This window comes from Charadrius vociferus, unplaced genomic scaffold (genome assembly GCF_000708025.1).
Source record: "Charadrius vociferus isolate BGI_N301 unplaced genomic scaffold, ASM70802v2 scaffold125, whole genome shotgun sequence".
NCBI classification, from domain to species: domain Eukaryota; kingdom Metazoa; phylum Chordata; class Aves; order Charadriiformes; family Charadriidae; genus Charadrius; species Charadrius vociferus.
In genome coordinates this window covers 2,288,666-2,310,697 of record NW_009649036.1, presented here as the reverse complement: position 1 = coordinate 2,310,697, position 22,032 = coordinate 2,288,666, and the positions used below count along the sequence as shown (strand labels likewise).

General features: G+C 39.5%; 1 protein-coding gene across 1 annotated transcript in view; it reads left to right on the top strand.

Annotated features, from left to right (window-relative positions):
* The window catches only part of YEATS4 (YEATS domain containing 4), an 18,298-nt gene extending 13,353 nt beyond the window's left edge, over positions 1 to 4,945 (top strand). The window contains exons 3-8 of the mRNA XM_009887833.1: positions 172 to 291; positions 783 to 849; positions 951 to 1,045; positions 2,295 to 2,387; positions 2,465 to 2,552; positions 4,622 to 4,945. Of these exons, the coding sequence (XP_009886135.1) occupies positions 172 to 291; positions 783 to 849; positions 951 to 1,045; positions 2,295 to 2,387; positions 2,465 to 2,552; positions 4,622 to 4,791 (633 nt within the window). The 3' untranslated portion in view covers positions 4,792 to 4,945. The remainder of the gene's footprint in view (positions 1 to 171; positions 292 to 782; positions 850 to 950; positions 1,046 to 2,294; positions 2,388 to 2,464; positions 2,553 to 4,621) is intronic.
* Positions 4,946 to 22,032: the final 17,087 nt, after the last annotated feature.

The window sequence follows — 22,032 nt, the reverse complement described above, 5'->3', positions numbered from 1 at the left end:
GAGGGAGGGAGGGAAGGAAGGAGGAGCGGTGGCCGCGGCGGACAGCGGGAGTTGCTCCGCGGGGCCTCTGCAAGGCACCCGCTTCATCCGGTGACAACTTGTCAAAACGTGTGGGTTTTGGAGTTTCTTTCTGTTTGTTTGTTTACCTGTCTGTTCATTTCTTTATTTGAGGGCGTTACCATCGTGAAGCCGATCGTGTATGGGAACGTCGCGCGGTATTTTGGGAAGAAGAGAGAAGAAGACGGTCACACGCACCAGTGGACGGGGTACGTCAAGCCGTACAGAAACGAGGTGGGGCGTTAAAGAGGTGGTGGCGGCCTCGTGATGGGCGGTGGAAGGACGTCACCGCTGGTGTCACGCGTGGGGCTGCAGGGCAGCGTGGAGGGGGGTGTGTGGGAGTGTGTGTGCAGCTCCAGCAGCCCCGCTGCGGTGAGCCCAGCAGCACCCTGCAACGGGGAACGAGGGTTTCAAAAAGCTGGGGTTTGTGCAAAGGGTGAGAAGGCTGGTGGGTCCCCCAAAAAAAGGAAAAGAGAGAGGGAAGACACTTCTTTCTGTGTTTTTGGAGTGATCTTTCCAGGCTGGGGAAAACCGCAGAGCGTTCATGGGGACAAAATACTGACAGATGTGTGCAGCAGTACTAATTCTTGGATTTGCCATTTTGCTTTCCTATGGTTTTGAAAGGTAGATATGTCAGAAGAAATAATAGGCACGTGGGACGGATGAATAAACACTAATTTGGTGTGCTGTGTAAATAATCAGAAGTAACGATATTTCTATTCTAGGATATGTCTGCCTACGTGAAAAAAATTCAGTTCAAGCTACATGAAAGCTACGGTAATCCTTTAAGAGGTGGGTTTTGCATTTGGGCATTTACTCCTAGAACTGGGGTTTTTATTAGTTCCACTGAGGCTTTATCACCTATATTAACAGCTTTGTGTTTCTTACTGCAGTTGTTACCAAACCACCATATGAAATCACCGAAACAGGCTGGGGGGAATTTGAAATAATCATTAAGATATTTTTCATTGATCCGAATGAAAGACCTGTAAGTACATTGAACTTGTAATAACACTTAATTAATTACGGTGGCCTCAAGCTGTGCTGTAGGATATTGCTGGTGAAAATAAGTCCCATCAGCCATGGAATTAATAAAGCCTGTTCTTGTAGGAAATTTATTTAATGGTTGGCCACATTTTCCTGCTCACTATGTTGTATCTTACCTGGGCTGAGCACATACTGAGGAGTTTCTCTTCGATGTGGCTTCCTCGTTGCAGGATTTTAAAATATTTCAATTGTCTTTTTTGTTGTTGTTGTTATTGTTGTCTATCAGGTTTGATCAAAATCGGTCAAAAAGCAGCAAAGGTACTATGCTAGGATTAGTTTATTTCCGAAGAAAACCAGGTTAAGACACTTCTCTAGTTGAATAAAGCATTGGAATGAATTTCTTCCTATCCAGTGTTTTACATGTATCTTGCAGGTTTGTTTATCCAGGTTTTGGTAGGAAACTCAATTACTGTATTTTCAGGGGCAGGGGATGTTTGTTTCTTTTAAGACTGAGTTCCTTCTGTCACATGAACTACACTGATCCTTTTGCTTTAGCCATTTTTTTTTGCCAAATGAGATGAAAACTGAATTTTATCTTTTTCTTGAATATGTGAAAATTGATACTAGGCTAGAAAGGGCTTCCTGTGCTCTTGTGCTCAGTGGCATCCTGACTTGTGGTTCCCAGCCTGACCAAGCTGTCCTAAAGTCAGCCTTCCCAGGTTGTGGTCCAAGTGGTCTGCGGTTCCTCAGGGCTGGGCAGAGGGCTTCTGTTCCTCTCCAGCTCCTGCCATTTTGCAGTGCAGTAATGGAAGCGTAACTCTGCAGAGAGAAATTTCAGTGAAAAGCTATTCGCAAGCCCCCCTGGTGTTTTTCCTTCACAAGAAGGGATAATAAGGTCACAGAAAGCACTTTCTAACTGATTAATTGGCAAAGTCGGTTTGAACTAAATCATCTATTTGGAAATGTTTACGAGAAGGTTTTCTCAGTACTATTTATACACCAGGCAGTGTATAAACCACTTGCCTAGACATTTTTAAAGTATCAGGAAGCCTTTGGATAGTTGGTGTGTTTAACACTGAATATTAAATTTAAGTAATTCTACTGATGTTATATGACATTTATTTTTGCATTCCTAAAAGATTTTAAAATCCTGTACAGTTATTTAGAAAGAACAAATACTGCTTGTTGATATCTAGAAGACTCATTTTTCCCCACAGTTGTCAAGCTAATAAAATTCTGTCTTTGCATAGGTGACCTTGTATCACTTGCTGAAGCTTTTTCAGTCTGATACCAATGCCATCCTGGGAAAGAAAACTGTAGTTTCTGAATTCTATGATGAAATGGTATGAAAATTTTTAATGTAATCCTCCCTTTATTTTGAAAAGTATTAGTGATACCATGTATTTTTCTCCTTCATTAGATATTCCAAGATCCTACTGCAATGATGCAGCAGCTGTTAACAACGTCTCGTCAGCTAACACTAGGTGCTTATAAGCATGAAACAGAGTGTAAGTTGAAAATTAAAATATTTTAATTTTAGAAATAAGCAATAGTTGTGTTTGCTTTTAGTATTTTTTTTCTGGGATGTAACAGTACAATGGATTTGGATGCTGCTAAAAACTGGTATTTTTGCATTAAATTAGCTTCAGCTTTTGCAAAGACACTAATCATTATTTGAAAACTTTTAATATTTTTTGATCTGTATGCCCACTGATTAAAAAAAGGAATTGTGAATTACTTAGTATGAAGAACGGTGGTATGATCCATGTGTATTTTATCATCTTTGAAATGAGTTAAAACAGAATAAATTAAGGCCACTGTATTTGCGGTAAAGTTCTGTTCAGCTCATCGGGATGTTAACTGCAAGCAAAGATCACACTTAAAGCACTGAAAGACAAAATGGTTAGTAAAGTTTCAGTCAAAGCAGCAGGCCTTTTGGGATAGAGTAGTGTCCGAAATCTCTTCCTGTCTTTTTTCCGTTCTGTCTAATTCTTTAACTGTAGGTCATTTCATAACGTACTTCTTCAGTATCGCTTAATGTTCTTTACGTCCTTATCTTATCTGTCTTAAATATAAACCAGAATATTAAGAGAAATAAAGAAATGAAATGAAAATACATGGATTCATAAAATATAATGCATCCAGTGATAGTTTCTGTTCTGATCTTCTGAATTCCATCTCTTATCTTCTACTCTCAGAAAGCAAATGTAATATTTATTGAGGCCAAATCCTACCTTGTTAGCTACAAACTCTTACACCATCGTAGTGTGGCTCACTTGGCCTTTGGCTTATCTGCATGTTTCTCTGACAACAAATGCCAGGTATTTTTAGACAGTGAATGTCTCAAGCTAAGAACGATTATGAATTTGAAGCTCTACAAAGTTAGGGTTCGATTTGCCTTATGTCTCTTGGGGTGTGTGGACATGTGAGCTGCTTGTATTTTCTGCCTCAGTTTAGCTAGGCTTGAGTTGGATTTTTGTTATATTGCATGTTGTTACAGTTTACGTGTAGAAAATGTTTAATAATTTGAATCATAAAAAAGTTTCGTCCAAATTTAACCTTTTCTCAAAATTCCTGGATGTTTCTCCTGAGCGCAGATAGAAATTTTTGGCATTTTTTTAAATATATATTTCCTTAAAATGTGCCACTGAAGCAGATAAAAATTAAAATTTTACTGCCGCTGCCCCACAATTATGTAATGTATGGGATATGAAGGGATATCCATGGCCTCCATAGATTTGTTGGCTTTACCAGCTTTGTCCAAAATCTTGTTCGTGAACAAATAAAAAAGTTATAATAATTAGGACATCTCAATAAATGAGATAGAGATGTCCCAATGTCAGATATTAGTAAGAGCAAAGGCAGCACCGCTAAATCTTTTAGATTCTTTTAGAATTAAACTCCAGTGAGATGAAGAATAGAAAGTAGTTACAATACATGGAAAAGAACCACAGAATGGTTGAGGTGTGGCGGCATCTCTGGAGCTTATCTTGTCCCACCCCCTGCTCAGGCAAGGGCCACCGAGAGGTGGTTGCTCTGGACCATCTCCAGATGGCTTCTGAATGTCTCTGTTGATGGGGACTCCACAACCTCTGGGCAACCTGTGCCAGTGCGCTGTCACCCTCACAGTAAAAAAGTTTCTTGATGTTCAGAGGGAACCTCCTGTGTTTTGGTTTGTGCCCGTGGCCTCATGTGCTGTCACTGGGCACCACATATAAATTATTTGTAATTCTCTGTAATCTCCCATTTATTTGCTGTCACTATGTCAGGGTTATTTTCCCCCTGCTTAATCTTTAGAAAAGTCTGGAAAATGATTTAGTGAATTATGAACTCCATCCACAAAACTGATGAGCTGAACGAGGCCACAAAACAAGCTTTCTTTTTTTTATTATTTTTATTTTTTAATTCCAGGTTTTTATTTGGATACCATTTTGACTACAATCATTGAATCTCTAAGGCTAACAGTAATAGATATTTTCAGGACACACACCATCCAAATTACTGTTGCAATTAAAAAATAGTAATTACAACTTTTCATGGTACTTACAGTATTTATTTTTCTTTCTCACCACCACAGTTGCAGATCTTGAAGTGAAAACCAGGGAAAAGCTGGAAGCTGCCAAAAAGAAAACTAGTTTTGAAATTGCTGAGCTTAAAGAAAGACTAAAAGCAAGTCGTGAAACCATCAACTGTTTAAAGAATGAAATCAGAAAGCTTGAAGAAGATGATCAGTCTAAAGATATGTGACGAATGTTGACTTCGTAAAGAGCCTATCCAGCAAACGGAAGGACTTCAATCATGGAATTGTATGCGTTCTCCTCAATTCTGTAACAGACTATATGGATTTCACTTGCAAATGATTGAAGTCTGTGGCAATTGACTTCATAAATGGAAGAAAGAAGAAAGAATGTATCCTTGTTTTATAGTTGAAATCTGTTGGGTACTTAACGATTGATTTCAAGTAGAAGGGATCTTGGTGACCAGACTACTTTCTTTTTTTTTTTTTTTTTTCTATAAAAAACTGCATTTGAGTGGTACAGGAAAACTTTGTATTAAGTTTTGTATTAGTTCAATGTGATTTTACAAAATGCTGGTGTTTACTTTTTTTTACTTGTTTTTTTTCTACTGATTGTTTAGAGATGCATCCTTAAAGGTGAAAATAAAATATGCGGGTTTTTTATTTTAATATTTTTGTCTCTGTCCAGTTGTCGGCTTCAAGAACAACTGCAAATAGCATACTCTGGTTTAAGGCAGAGGTTGAAATACACAAGTTGCTTAAGTCTGGTTACAGTGTTTTTTGCATGCCTGTCTGTTATCAGCACAGCGAAAAAACTTTCTGAAAACAGGATTTTAAGTAACTTCTGTATCTACAGGTAAGAGTTTCTAGCCTGTCTGATTTAACACATATAAATGCATCAATTATACAAGTTATGCTCAGAAGCAGGAAATTATTCCGCTCCTGTTTTGTAGAAGTTTGTTTAATATTTGTACTGTACTGTGGTCAGTTCATCACATGTTGTCTCTGCTGCTCCTCCTTCTCATGCTCTTCCCCTGCTCCAGCATGGAGTCCCTCCCATAGGAGACAGTCCTCCATGACCTTCTCCAGGATGTAGTTCTTCAGAAACTGTCCCAGTGTGGGTCCCTTCCGTGGGGTTCAGTCCTTCAGGAACAGATTGCTCTAGCGTGGGTCCCCCACGGGGTCACAAGTCCTGCCAGCAAACCTGCTCCAGCGTGGGCTCCTCTGCATGGGGCCACAGGTCCTGCCAGGAGCCTGCTCCAGCAGGGGCTTCCCATGGGGTCACAGCCTCCTTCAGGCATCCACCTGCTCTGGTGTGGGGTCCGTGGACTGCAGGTGGATATCTGCTTCACCATTAACCTCTGTGGGCTGCAGGGGGACAGCCTGCCTCACCATGGTCATCACCTCGGCTGCAGGGGAATCTGCTCCAGAGCCCAGAGCGCCTCCTCCCCATCCTTCACTGACCTGGGTGTCTGCAGGGTTGTTGCTCTCACATGCTCTCACTCTTCTCTCTCGTCTTTTGTTCCATGGCAGTTTTTCCCCCCTTCTTAAATATGTTATCCCAGAGGTGCTGCCACTGTCGCTGATGGGCTCAACCCTGGCCAGCGGCGGGTCCGTCTTGGAGCCCACTGGCATTGGCTCTATGGGGGAAGCTTCTAGCAGCTTCTCACAGACGCCCTGTAGCCCCCCCCAGCTATCAAAAATTTGCCATGCAAACCCAATATATATTCTTAAGTAACTATCAAGTGTTTCCCCTGAAAAATCAGTACATGACCTTTTACCTGTAATACCTTCCGTTCTGTTTTTTTTTTCTTTTGTAGAGGTAAAAGCCTGACAGAGGTGGTGTGACCTCAGGTTTTGAAAAGGCTGGGGCATCTTTTCTACTGTTTCAAAATACTGTGGTGCAGTAAACTCTGCTATAGAGAATCAAACAACCCACGTCCCCTCTCCCATAGAAAATAGTACTATCAATGCTTTGAGAACAAAGCACGCATTTCTTCGTATTTGAAACAATTTATGATTCGCTTTTCCCGTGGCTTGGTAAAGATTTAGAACTGGAACAGTTTCGACACTCGATATGTAGACTTAAGTTTTCATTAAGAAAAATAACTGTTAAAATTCGGCATATTTAGTTTATGGTATTACATATATACATTGGTTGAGGAACAGCTTGTACCAGTGGTGCCCACACAGATCCTTCCTAGCACTTCAGGCTATCCAAATTTTTCTGGCTACCTAACTCGTTTGGTTTCTTGATTCAGTCGCCAATTGCCTTTTAAGCAGTAGCTGAAGAAGAATGTCTAAGGTAATTTGAGTACAGCAGAATGTGCTGTTTCCAGAGCTGTGCATTCAAAATGAGACTTGCAATGGGCCACAGTATATTACAGATTTTAAGGCTGAAAGAACACCTTTCAGTGAAAAGTTAAAAAGAAAAAAATCCATATAATTTTCTTTTATGATACCTTATTATTCAAAGTGTTAATTTGGCTGCTTTTTTTATCTTTGATGATCATCAGTAGCAGATTTTTAAGGAAAACTACAATAGGGTTCACACGGGTCCTTCCAAGTATATTCTCTTAGCTTCTTGCACATTTATTCCATTTCCAGAGGAGATTTTTTAAGATCCACTTCTGCATGCTGAAACAAAAATGGGAATGGAAAGCAGAGTTTTTGTGATACTAGGATTTATGCAACATTATTATCTTCATATTTGTCAGTTAATATTAATGTAGAGTAACTCGGAATATTGAGTAAGTTCTGCAAGAGATGTGACTACAAACAGAACTACAGCAACAGGCTTGAACAGAACAAAAAAGAATGGAGTGGTACCTTTTGAATGCAATGTTTTTGTAGGAGCCTGAAGTATTCTTTTTGCTTACATTTTTAGTAACAACCAATAACCAGCCGAGTATTGAACTTTACAGAAGCAAAGATCCTGGCTCCGCTGTTAGTAGCCATCAACATGCTAGACCAGTGATGTAATTTTTGTTTGTGGTTAGCCTGAGGTTTTTTTCCCCAGTTTTTCTTTCAACTTTTTGTATTTTTTTCTTCCACTCTTGTGCTCTCTGTAAAGATCATACAAGAGTTGTTAGGTTCCCCCATTAATACTAAGGCAAGAAAATAGTCCTAACATCTGTCTGTGCTGAGCAGCTGCTGCTGATAGGAAGCAGGAAGAATATCTTCTGCATTACAAAGTTCCTTATTATGTTCTGTATTTTCATTAAAAACTACTTTCTTCAGATGTTGAGAAAGCAATTGAGCCCTATATTAGGCAGTAATTAAACTCTGGGAAAAGTTCATGAGAATTAAGTGGTTTAGGTTTTTGGCTTGAAAATAAATGTGAAAAGACCCAACCTTCCTGCATTTGACAAGTAAACCTATAGCTACCTTCTCGACGTGCAGCTGCATGGTTCTCAATTAATTGATACGATACGTTTGGACCTATGTGTTCTGCCGTTAGGAGTTGTTGATGTAAGCACCTGAGATAGCACGTGTGCACAGTAAATGTACAATATAGCGTTGACCTCCTTGTGCACATCATTTTCAAAGTTACCAGAACTGAAACAGAGTAGGGCACCTGGGGACACAGCTGCATGTGACCTCCGCTGCCTTGAAGAAAAAGAAAAACTCAAACACTACGCTCCGCTTTGTTTTTGGCAGCCCTACGAAGATGTGATTCCAGACAAATAGTTACAGTTTGTGCTTGCCAGGGGTGCTAACTTAAATGCCAGCTATTTATATTGCCAAGACTGACTTTAGACTGTGGTTTCATCCTGAGTTCTCATTGTGAAACACAAATGTATTTAAATTTGCTTTGCAGAGGAGGGGAAAAAAAGTCCATCATTTTGCTATAGGTACAGTTTGATATCACAGTAATTTGTCCAGTTGCCTACACTGGAGCTTTAGGCTCCACTTGAAGTAACCCTTTGGTTGGTAAAGATAAAACATGGTTTCTCTCAGTTTATATGCTTACTGTTATCAATTTTACTGATGAGGAGTGCTTACTTTGGGCGTCAAACCTGCAAAACTGGTAGTTACTGTCATTGCTGCTTCCACTGTAACGACTTGAGGGTTTTAAGTATTTTAGCTAAGACACTTTAATAATCATCACAGCAATTTCAGACACTGACTGCTTACTCACTTAACACCCAGCATGATTTATCGCTATTTATCGCCAATTTTTTTACCTCGCTCCATCTCATAACTTAGTACTTTCCTTTGCCTTTGGGTTTGGCACATGGTAGTTTACAGTTAGACTGTGAAGCTGTACCAGGCTGCGCCCAGCAGGTTTTACAAATGCCATTATCTGACAGGAGATGTGTAAATACACTTAATTCAAAGATTTACTTGAGAATTTTTGTGGTTAGTAGAGATGGGACTGGAAGGAACATCAAGTCACCCTGTGCCTTTTCTTTCTAGAAGAATGCTGGTAATAACACCAACCTAAGCACACTTTTGCTGCTTATGCATTTAATCCATATTGAATACATCAGTGTTTGTTTGCTTCTTAACGGGAATACAGATTTAAGAGCATTTCAGGTTGTTTTCAGGCATAAGGTTGTTTTCCAAACACCAGGTGGCAGGTATGCCCAAAGCATTCTCCATTCTCAACAGCATTTTAATGATGGGATTTTGGCAGATCTGCAATATCTGTGGTTGATCTCATTTGCTTTGAGACTTGATCATCTGATTAGACAACTCATATTTGTTTCTCTAGAGATGACCAAGTTACCCCTTGCACGTTATGAAACTGTTCAGCAGCCTTGTGAGCTGATCTCATGTGCTGTGCCAGGAGGGAGAAAAAAAAGTGTGAATGTTCGTTTGCAATTTTTGTTCACCTGGCAAGGGAAGCAGCTTTTAAAATACAAATCTCTGGGGTTGTTTTTAGTTGGTTTTTTTTTTTTCTTTCTTTTTCAGGCTAAGATTGTGTGACTATATGAATGAACAAAAAAATAACTTAGGTACTCTACTGGACTGCATATTTTGCTTGCACTCAATTGCAGGTGCAAAATGGCAGGATTTTCCACAAGTAAGGTAATTACTTTTTTAAACTTAATGTTAATAGAGTTATATAGCTGCTTTGACTACTTAGTGCTTAATGAATACTACAGATGAACCTTTGGCTTCCATTTATGTCTAAACTTAATTTTCCTGAATACAGTGGGGAAGAACAACTTAACTTACGTAAGGGGAAGAAGAGAGAGAATTAGGATGGTAAAAATGAATAGCAACAAAGAGAAATTCTAGTTATATATGCATCGTGATATAATTAGTTGGGATTTATTTTGACGTTAATTTATGATACATTTATACTATTTCAGGTTTTAAATGTTTTAAGCTAGAACATGAAATCATCCAAGTTTCCAGTGAAAGTCTTGCTTATGCAAGTAGCTAATACACATCCAAAATTAAAATAGACATTTCAGTTTTCATGGGAAAAACCTCTTGAATGGCTAGTGATTAGGCCATAAAAAGAATTCATTAGCATTGGAATATGTAGCATTTGTCCTACTCCCTCCCTGATAGTTACTATACTTTTTAAGGTGTTCATGTGTTAAGCAAGTGGCTGGCACTTCTTATCCCCACAGTTGTGGAGAATTCTGTACTTCAGGACAGAAATAAATTTCATCTGATCTACTGGCTTCTGCTTTGCGAATACTTTCACCCGAAGTGATCAATAGCTTTTTTTCTTCAATGCCTAATTCTGCAATGTCTGGCAAATCCCACATTTTTTCACACTCTACAATTCAGCTTTATTTTAAATAGCATATTTCATTTACCCTCTGATCTAGAACGTTATTAAAATGCACGGTGAAGCACACTTCTAAGTTTCTCAGTGAAGCATTCCGGTATCTTTATTCATAGCATCAAGAAAAAAGACATATGGCTAAGAAAGGTCGTCTTCACCTGCTGAATCAATCAGACAAAACTGCACCTCGGTTTAATGACTCCAAACAAAAGATTTGAAATCTTTTCACAGTTAAATCATGGTTTCTAAGTTTGTATCTTTAAGCACAAGCATACTGGCTAAATACAGGTATTAAGAATTGGCAAAAAAACACCAGGGTTTGTGCCTCTCTGCGTATAACAAGGATGACAGCTTTTGGACTTAAAACTTGGAGAATGCCTAGTGCTGCAGCACTCTGCTACTCCATGTGCGGAGTCTGTTGACTGTAGCAGGGTCAGCATGTAGCTCCTATCTCTTGTCTGTGTTTATTAAAGCAAGAATTAATCCAGGTAATTTGTGTTTTAATCACAGCCCTGATAAGAGTGATAACTATGTCCCACCCAAAGCTCCATTCAGGTCTTAAGCCACCTGAACTCTGAGTAGGTAATATACAGAATCTTGAAAAGTTTGGTTTGAGGGGCTTGCGGTTAACTTTTGGTGTTACGTGCAGGTTACTGTGTGGAAGTCGATGTAGTAGTTCAAACATTTTACTCCGTAAACTAAATATTCCTGAGGAAGACTGAGTCTGCATCTCACAGTTTTAGAAGTTCTTAACCATGAGGTCATGAGAGTACTCTCCATCGCTGCTGTTCTCAGTGAGCTGCAGACTGTCAGCTCTGCAAGACTTTGCTAGGACTGGACAGGGAACAGGCGAAGGAAAACCATAACCGCACTTGGTAATTAGGGCATTGGAGAAAACAAATCGAGTGGTTTTTTTTTCAAGCTGAATGAAGCCACCAGAAAAGGATTAGATCGTTAGTAAATGAACATGTCTAAATTAGATGGAATTAATTTCCCATTGCCTTCAGAAGTTACACACCTTTTTAGTGATTGTAGAAGAAATGTATACATTGAACAAATTGGAACCAATTTTTTTTTTCCTTCTTGCTACAGGTTAGGTACATTTGCGTGGCGAGGCAAGGCACAGGGCGGGCACTTAAGCTAGACTGACGGGACTCCACCACCCTCCTATGTGGTGTTTGGAAATGATCAAAGCATCTGCTGCTTTGCAAAGCTTTGTGATTGCTCTGAATCTTCCTTTTTCAGTCCTTATCAGCAACAGCCAGGAACTGCAGAGTCAGATGAACATGGGTGTTTCCCCGGATCGCCAACAGAACCTCGTGGGCAATGTCAGAGTGCAAAACCAATTTGGTATGGACTCAACTGCAAGCCAGCACGCGGCTGCTGCTCTTGGGCAGGAGTTGGTACAATTTGAGCATCTCTTCACTGATCAGTCTGCTCGTCCCGTTTCCTGCTAGATTCATTCTATGGTATTTAACAGTCATGAGTCTGCAGTTTCAAATAGCTAACACAGTCTAGCTGAATTTAAAATAAACTGTGTTTTGGGTTTTGCTTACTTTTTATTAATGAACAAGCAATGAGTCTTAGTCCTGGTACATTCGCTGAGGATAGAGAATATAGATTTGCAAGGCTGTGAATTCTTTCTAGTGTTTCGTTTTCTTTTTCCCTCAAGGATAAAAGGCGGAAACAAAGTCATTACTGTAAAGATGATTATTTGTATGAGTTTCAGTGTTACTTTCTTGGAACAAGCTGAAACAGTATGTCTATTTTAAAATAGAAAAGCAGTAAACCTCTTCATGCTTTCATTGTCTGAAAAGTGAAATTTAATTAAAGTTTGTTCATAGTCTAATCTGACTCCATATGGTACTATTGCAAGTGCCCTGCCTCTGCATTTGGAGCTGGAAATGCTTAGCACTTCACTAAATAAACCTGATCTTCAGTCCTTGTGAAGTCAGTGGGTTCCAATCAGACCTCTGGTGAATGAAGGTAATGTAGTAAATGAAGACGCCACATTTTCATAGTAGAAGGGCCCTTGAGAAAAGGGCCACTTCAGTAATGCTTTCTATTTCATGATAGTTAGACTTTACAGCATTCCTTTACAAGTATTGAGGTAAGGCTTTTGGAATTCTGATAGATATCTGTGCACAAATTTAAACAAACCATTTTTTCAAACGCTGACCTAGCCATTGCTACTATATGCCCTCTTGTTGACTTTGCAGTAAAATGATTTTTTTGTAGCATATTTTCTACATTTGCCCAAAGATTTGCCCTTTATAAGTTCCATCTCTTTGCTCAGTTCTGTGCTACAGCTCCTTCACCACTCAAGAAAACGCAAAGTATAATTTGTTTGTGCTTCTGCTGTGACTTCCAGAGCTTTGCCTGACACTGCTGCTGTAGAGTGCTAGCTTCAGAGCCTTACCTAAATCTAGAGATAGTCTGTGTGACAACTCCGAATACAGTTTATAATCATCTAACAGCTGTCCGCACAATCATGTTGAACTTGGTTAGTGGCCGTTATACCCGTGCCACCTCTCCGTGGGTCTTGTCTAAAAATACCCCCAAAAACCAAAACGCTGTAGCTGAACCTCTATTGTAGTGTCCCTGATACAAACCCCAAAATTTGCCGATCCACAATATTTTAATAATAACATTTTGTAAATTGCATCTAATGCAAACTCATTAATGTACTGTGTCAGACACTTACCTGTTATCATTACAGCTTTAGTTGGTATTTCTGCTTAAAAGAAACCCTACCACCAAATAAATCAACTGACTTTCTTGGGTGTCTTCTGATCTCTTTACTGCTCCGTAGTCATATCTTTTTTTTGAGGACTGACTGTGGTTTTCTCCACTTGGACTAGAGTTGCATCCAAATTAACTTCAGTAAAGACACTTTATAATTGTGAAGCAGAACTGGATTTGAAATAACATTCTCATGATCAAAGATTCTAAGAAGCTTTTGTAGTAATTGGAGAATAACAACTATATAAAATGTGTTTGCTTCTCATATTTAAATTAAGCATAAAGATAAAATGCATGAGAGGCTTATTAAATGAACATACAGATACTGCCTCTGATAAGATCAAAGCAATTGAGTGGGATTTTAATTTAGGCATTTGACTGACTTTGTCTAAAAAAAAAAATGTTTTTGAAGTAATGCTGGCCTTGTTCCATAATATCTGAGAGGTTCACTCAGTTGTGGATTGCTCCACTGGGCTATTCCCTCCACTGCTGATATATTATTATTTATATCATATCCTGAGAATACTGTACATGCAAATGCGCAGGCAGAGTTCCAGGCCTGAAGGCCTTCAGTCTAAATGGGCAATATAGGATGGGTGGTATAATAAATTGCAGTTCTTCACCTGAACTGTAAGCAATGTCTTTCAGCTCTAAAATTATACCCTTCATCCACTTTGAACTGAAGAAGCATTCGGTTCTCATCCTGTGGCAACACAACTCAGTCTGATTATAGTGGGTAAGTGAAGCAACTGCTGTCTATGGCTTTCACCATCTTTAACAAAATAGGCTTCTTTTAAGAAATGAGTATTCCTGCAAGTCACTTGCATGAAAATCATTCTTATGGTTTTCAAAAAGGAGAGATGGGAATAAGACTTGAGCCAAAAGTCTCTGAAAATCTCCCATTTGTATCAAAAAGGCTTTGATTTGAGGGTTGGAGTGGGCATACAGTTGTTTGGTACAGAACTTGGGAAGGAAACTTAAGAAGAAAAACTCTAAGCATCTATCTACTCGGACAAAATAAGCCTGTATCTGCCAATTGTGAATACAGAACAAAACCCCCGACTACTTCAGCCTGCTTCATAGAGGTTTGCACTGACAAGTGGGTCTTGAATAAGACCAGATGCAGCCTGCCCTGAGCTCTAACACAAAGAGCAACGATTTGAACATCTCAGGAAAGGCCAAGGGTATGACAGAGGGAGAAGGAAAAAAAACATCAAAGACCATTTATGGCCCACAGTAACCAGTTTGGTTCTTCTGTCACAATAAAGCTCTCTTCCACAAGGGGGCTGAAGCTTTCTTAGCAGTGGAACAAACTTCCCCAAGACTCATAAACGTCAACTTTTTTCACTTCATCTTGAAGATCTATTTCTTTGAAGTTCTTTAGTATCAACGCAAGCCATTTTTTTAAATGCTTCATGAAAGCAGAAACTGTTCTGTCATCTTTCTCTCCTCCTGTTAACAGGCAGTATGGAATAACAAACACAATTGGGAGGAATACCTCTCTATAATAGCTAGTCCCACCTGAATCAAGCTGCTTTGGAAAAATTCCATGAACAGGACTTCCTTGGTCTCCATCCGTCAGACTCTTCCCTATACTTGTTTCTGGGTGAGAGAATAATGTTGGTATATATTTTCATTCTGTCCCTGTTTTGGCTTAAAATATATGTTATTATACGTAATTGAAGGGAAATCTAATTATTTCTGCTTAAAATAATTATTGCTTAAAATACCATTAAATTAACAAGTCTGCTTTTATTTCCCTTGTTTCAAGCAATTATGTAGTTTGCTTCTACCAGCTTTATGTATGAATTTAGGCAGTCCTAAAAGTGAGAAATAATACGCTGGCTGCAAAATGAGGCACTGTAAAAGCAGCTGTATATTCCATTACCAAAAATACTGCTTTGCCATACTTCATCTTTTCTTCTTCTATGCCTCTTCTGAGGGAACATGCCCAAAGTTATCTCATAGACTTTTATGTTGGCTGCCTCAGCTCTAATTTTAAAAGCAATTTTTTCAAGGGCTGAGTGGTTCCTCACCTTGGATGGCCTGTTACCCTCACTTAGTGGTTTCTGCCCACATGGTAAGAAGGTTCTCACTTTCCTGAAGAAGCCCACTCCTAATATACTGGGGAGAAATACAAATAATAAAAAAAAAAAAAACAACAACAAAACACCAAACAAACCAAAACCAAACAACTGGAATTTATGATTTTATTCTCTTAAAATGTCAGGCTGTGATTGTTAGTCCAGCAACAGCTTTGTAAGGTGAGCCTTGCCCCAAGCAGGGGTGAGACCCCAAGAGAAGGGTAGGTGGTATCATTCACAGTCGTCCGATTTTCATCCACTTCCAGCTGTGATTTTGGAGTACGTGGGGCAAAGGCACATGCATGAAGGAGAGTGAAGCCTGCTGTACCAGTGTTCAGAACTGTTGATCTTGCACTTTCTCTGACCACTGCTTTCACTAACAAATTATGATTAAGAGGCAGGAAAGAAGAGTAATCCTGCCAGTGTGAGCTTGGGTTCCATCTGCAGATTTACTGCTGAGCAGGCAGAGTTGTTTTGGAAGACAGAAAGAGTATGTTTCACTGTTTTTCAACGTGACAATTTGACTTCTTCAGAGAAGCTTTTATTTCTTGAATAAAGGAGTACATCCACTCCCGAGAAACTGTCACTCAAGGTCACTGCAGGTGCAATTTACTTCACTGTTTACATCAAAGTTAATCTCAAGTAATGTATTTTATCTTTTCTACTCCAGATAGGCAAAACACTGGATGAAAACAAACACATATATATCTGATTTTCCTGAGTCAGATCTATCACTGCTAGGGGAAAAAATCCACGTTGCAACTTCCAATGTTCCTTTAAATGCTCTTCCCCAGAAAACCAAAAGGCGATTTTCTTGAAAAAAGCCAGGGCATCTCTCTCATGGCCCAGGACACAATAACTTCTGTGTTGGAGAAAGGAGTTTCAGAAAGGCAGATACAGAACTTTGGTAGGTATGTAAAGTAGATTAGAATTTGACAGTAAAGACCATTTCCCAAAGACAATTCAGTCATTCTGCCAACCACACTGTCCCTTAGTTATGCAAATGACCAAATAGAGCAGCGATTATCCGCCTGTGCCAATGCAGGTCTTTCCACCACTGCTAACTATACATTTTTTTCAAAGTACCTGCCCCCCCTATAGGCAACAGGGTCGTTTTAGCAATCTCCGAGCATGAAAAAAAAAAGTTTATTTAAACGTAGTTCTGGAACCTGGAATGATTAATCAATCCATTCATGAAAAACATGAAAAAGATACTTTGAAGGTTTTATAAAAAACATTCTGTAAGCTGATGGCAGAATACATACCAGTAAGAGCTGTTCTAGTAAAGGTTAACATCAATTTGCCAGCTTTCTTTTCTCACTGTCTCAGATCCTATGTGGCCAGACTTTCTGCTACTGCAGTGCTTTTCTTAAATGGAAACTGTAGCAGGACATATTCTTGTAAGGATGCAGGGTCAAGGAAAAAGTAGTGTTATTTTTAACAGTTTCTGTCTAGTAGTCACCATTCATAACTTACAACATATACTGTGAAAAGACTGAGAAAACCATTGATTGATTTAAATCTGCCTTAATTTTTTACCAAAGGCAAAAACTCCACACACTGGTGCTTAATCATACTTTGCGTCATGTACAAGCATGCAGTTTTCCATACAAATTCCATAAGGTGTTTAATCTGCTATTGCAAAAATACTTATTTGCATACAATCACACCCTGCTGTGGTTTTAAATGTTTTCTGAGAATACATTTTGAGCCTATTATCTTAACCTCACTGCCTTTCTACCCACATATAGACTAGCAGACATGCAAACCCTTTAATTTTTATTCAGGCCTGACTGCAATTAAGTTGAAGTGCATCTGTTTTTTAAAACTATAGGACTCAGCTTATTCCATAAGTAGTATTGGTGAATACACTGTCGTTCAGCTGCTGAGCTGTAGCAGAGTCTGTATCTTACAAATAAAAGTTCTTATAGGAGAAAACAGTGATGGGTGGCTTTGGGTATTTTTGTAGTCTGAATTGTTTGTTCATGCCATGCATGCCAGCTGTTGAACAGAAACAGTCACCAACAGCACTATCTTATCTTTCAAAAATCATAACCCAAATACCAAGAAGCACTGACCCTGGTTAGAGAAATCAAAGTGAAGAAGAACATCTTTTTACCAGCTTTCTTCTTGGAGACAGGTTTGATCCAGATGCAGAGAATATGCACTTACACAATCACATCGTGCGACATGGCAACACCTGCTATGCTCAGTGTACTCTTTCCTGTCATTCAGCGTCTGACAAACTAATTATATATCATTTGTTTAAAGAAGACATTGGAAGTAAAAAACAAAAACTGTAAGCATGGACAACAGTACGGTTTACTAACTCCTGCTATAGCTGCACCCTGACAAATACCTCCTCTTCTTGATGTAATTTTACAAAGTATTTTAATGACTACCGTCAAGCCACTAGACAGGAAGACAGACAGCTGACTCTTGCTTTCTGTATGGCAAATCCAAAGTGTCTCGTCCCCACTATGTTCTTGCTCTGATTTTTAATATATATTAGTTAACACAGACCAAATATATTCCACTTCTGTAAATTAATGTACCATATGGAATAATGTCTAGTTAAGGCACGAGCACACAGTAAGAACCTATCTTGAGAAGACAGAAGCACGTAGGTGGCAATGGGGAGGCCACCTAGGACCACCTACTGATCAAAGCAGGGCCAGTCAGAGCAGATTGCTCAGGACCGTGTCTAGTCAAGCTTTAAGAATCTCCCAAGAAGGACATCACACAGCCTCTCTGGGCAACTTGTTCCAATACTTGACCACCTTCATGATAAAAATAAATAAGTAAGTAAATAAATCAATCAATCTCTGTATCTAAGCAGAATTTCCCATATTGCAACTTGTGTCCATTCCCGCTCAGTCTATCTGAGAAGAATCTGGCTTGGTCTTCCATGCAAGCAACAGTAGTAAGTTCTTTCCTTGGCCACCTTCTTAAGGCTGAACAATCTCAGTTCTCTCAGTCTTCTACAACACATCATTTTCCAGTCCCCAGACCATCTCGGCGTCTCTCTCCTCTCCTAGCTGCAAAATAGCCATGCTGCATCAGACAACACAGCTATGCCTAACTTGCTTCTGATCTTAACGACCAGGACTAAATAGTCAGGAAGAGAGTATAAAGAACAGGTCAGGTATAGCACAATCCTTCCTGATATATAATTAGAGTTTTCAGTAAATTATTGGTTAGGGAAAACCTGAACCAAAGGCCACTGTAATCCATTCCATTTACTAGCTGCCAATGCACTGCTTCCCTCTTGAGTTTAATCCCTTTTTGAAAGTAATAGTTTGAGCTTCCACATTTCTGGAAGCAGTGAGCTCCATACTTTAGTTCTGCAGAATCTAAAAAAAAAAAAGATTACCTTTTGGTTGTTTTAAACCTGCTGTCTGTTATTTCCCCTGTGTGCTCACTTAGTAGAAAAAGCGAATGTGAGCTCCCTACCTCCTCTCCACAAGCCACAACTTTATGTAATTCAATCATCTTCCCTCAGTCACCCAGCCATTGCCACTTTTGTGACAAATTGAAAAGTCCAAGTGTTAGTAGTCATGTTTTAAACAGAAACCATTCTCTATGTTTCATTATGCTTTTCCACCTTTACCTTCTTTCTGACCTGAGAAACCAGAGCTTCATACTGTTCTCTCGATGTGGCCTCACCACTGATCTACACAATGGTGTCACAATGCTTTCTGCTCGATTCTGTTTTCCTTTTCTAATAATTCCTGGTATTTTTGACCTGGAGCTGGAAATTGAGCTTGCAAAGAATTACCTATAGAGATTCTAAGAACTCCTTCTATGGCAATAACAGCACATGTAGCGCTTACCACTAGGCACGTGTAATTAAGATTGGTTTTGCCCGTATGCATTACCTTTCATTTATTGAGACTGAACTTCAACTTCTAGTTTAACACCCGTGCTGCTCAGCATAATGAGATCCTTTTGCAACTCCTTGCTGCCAGCTTCAAACTCCACTACTGTAAAGGATTTTGCATCAGCAGCAAACTGTGCTGCTTCCTTACTCACTCGCTTTCCAAGACCATTTCTGAGTATGCTAACTAGCGCAGGTCCCAGCATGAATCCCTGTGGGAGTCCAATCATAACTCTCCCGCAGTGTAAAAAATTACTATTTATTGCTAGCCCATTAACCCTTCTCTTTCAGCTAGTTACTAATTCACAAGACAGCCTTCCTTCCTAACCTATGACAGCTAATGTTCTTTAACAGCACTGGTGAGGGACTGTGCCAAAAGCTCTTTTGAAATCACTACAATGAATGTATCACCCTGGTTTATCAGTTTGTTGTTCGTCACAGAACTTCATAATTATGACAAAGCTTCTCTATCTACAAAAACCCGTGTTGATTTTTCCATAGTCTGACGTATTTGTCTGTATGCTGAAGCCTCACCCCGGCTCTCTGTCACTGATTTGCTTGTGTGACCCGAGTCTCAGTGACTACACCAGTAAGAGGACTCAGATGCTGAAAATGAACACTTATAATTCTTAAATCCAAAATGACTGTCTTCAAAATTCTCATCCAGTTGCTTTCCAGCTATGGAGGTGCTTACATTCCATAAATTCTTATTTCAGTGAGATTCCCAAAATATCTCTGACCGCTTCAGCATATACTTCCCAGCAAGCTAATTCTACTCCTAAAGGTCCAGCCCAGACAGTCACAACTCAAGTATTTCAGTGGCTAGGACTAAGGAAGCTGTAATAACCATATGATGGTTATAGCACACCCTGAGTGTTTTAGCACTTTCCTGAGAGAAGGAAAATATTTGTATGTTCACAGAAGGAGGATGAGACCAAACCCAGGTCCCCCTCAAGCAGTTTCGCAGAAGGAGGATGAGACCAAACCCAGGTTTGGTCCCTCAAGCAGTTTCATAATTTCTGATCACTGAACTATAGGAAAAGGACAGGATGGTTTCTCCTGCCCCTTCAATGTTCACGTCCTGTACAAAGGGGCCCCCTTAGGCATCTAACGTGAGAGTTTACTGAAGTGAACTCCAAGTAGAGCAAGCAGCTCCTTCCAACTCAGTAAGTTTTGAGGATGTTGAGAGACACCCTTGTAAGTTTTGCAGCTGTACTTGCCTGCCTGCTCTGCCTCTGCATTGAAACACCTCCCCTGTAGAGAGAATCAAGTAATACAATGACAAATGCCCTAAGAATACCTAAGTAGTTATTCACTGAATGAATAAATAAATAAGGCAAAGGGCACTTGCTGCATGCAGAAATTTAAAACTACCAGCTGTTTTCTCCTGTGAGAGGCATCTATTCTGTGTCCTGAATGAGGAAGGGGTAAAATAAAAAAATGGTGCATGATAAACTACTTCATTCTATCCTACTTTGTGCCCACAAGAGAGTCAAAATTATAGTTGGACAAGTTGCTTGATTTTTAGAAGTCTGACATTGTGACAATGCTCTTTGAACACTGTGTTGTACATAGTACGTAGTCAAGCGTGCACAGCTCTGAGGCCCTGAAACTGTGAAATACAATGGGGTGAAGTAAGGACATAGCAGCAATCCTCACTTGGAATTTCCTTGGTTTTGTCAGCTGAAGTCAGATCTTGAATGTTATTGCAACACACTGTAGCTTTTTTGCATTTAATTAGATTTACATCCCACTTGGTTATCACAGGCTAGTTGGAAACAGACGTGTGCGCATTCTACAGTCAACACATTGATGCTCCTCCTGGGAAACAGCCAGCGAGAAGTTACACGAACTGCGTATGGCAGCCTTTGTTAGGGGAATGAAAACAGTTCAATTTGGTTAAGCATAACGTTAATTTGTGAGGAGAACGGGGCTCCCAATATATACTCAGGAGGCCCAAAAAGCAGCTTCACTTGCAATGATGTTTTTCAGGCTTTCAATATTCAAATGGTAAGGGACCAAATATCTAGTATCTCAAGAAGTAAAATACATAGTACCTCAGACAGCAAGCTCGGCCTAAAATGAGGTCAGAGAAAATACCTAAGTTTAAAATTATGTTTTTGCAGCTCATTGTATTATCTTTAAAAGTCTACTGACTGTCACAGCAACAAGTATCCCCTCTTCCCAGTACATTACTTCAAGCTCCTTTTACCATGTCAATGGTATATTTGTGCAAGAACAACACAATTTATACAGCTCAGGAAAACCAAATCAAAACCAGATCATCATCAACACAGCCACCTAAGGAATTCCTGAATGACCAGGTCTGCTCCACTTTTCCCTGGATACCAGAGGAATAAGACCAGAAGCTTTGTCATATTCCAGCAGTCATTTCAGGAAAAGTTACACCATCTGAATTAAAATCTGCAGCTGCAAGACACCTTTATTTACTCTTGGATTTGAACTCTTTTTTTCCACTTGTAACTGAAATGATGGTAACTTAACTATCGATGACAATACTCAATGAAATACTGAACTACTGGCTTAAATTAGTGGTTCAACCTTGTACTTCCTTCTGAAAAAAAAGAAGACTATTAACTTTACTGGGGAGGTGTACTTTCTTAAGAAGTGCAGGATCAGGCTGTAAGTGGCTGCTATATAGCCCTTACTGTATGCAAGGGATTTGTTCAATTGTGAAAACAAAAACTTCTTGATTTGATATACAAAGGGTCATTCTACTTAGCATGCCACACATGAGGGGAGGCAGAATGTGACGTGACTGGCGTTACTCTGTTCAGCTAGCACACCAAGTCCAACTCTCTCTCTTTGTAAATCTGTTTTCCAGCTCCTGAAATGTTGTTACAGACTGAATGTGTGGGGTTTTTTTAAAGAAGGTTTTGATACAGTATCAAATGGGATTTAGAAAGGGGGGTCAGAACTAAATTACACTCTAGGTAGCCTCTTCGAGCAGAGAGTGGGCTTCTGTACCACATTTCAACCAGACATATGCTTTTGCTGC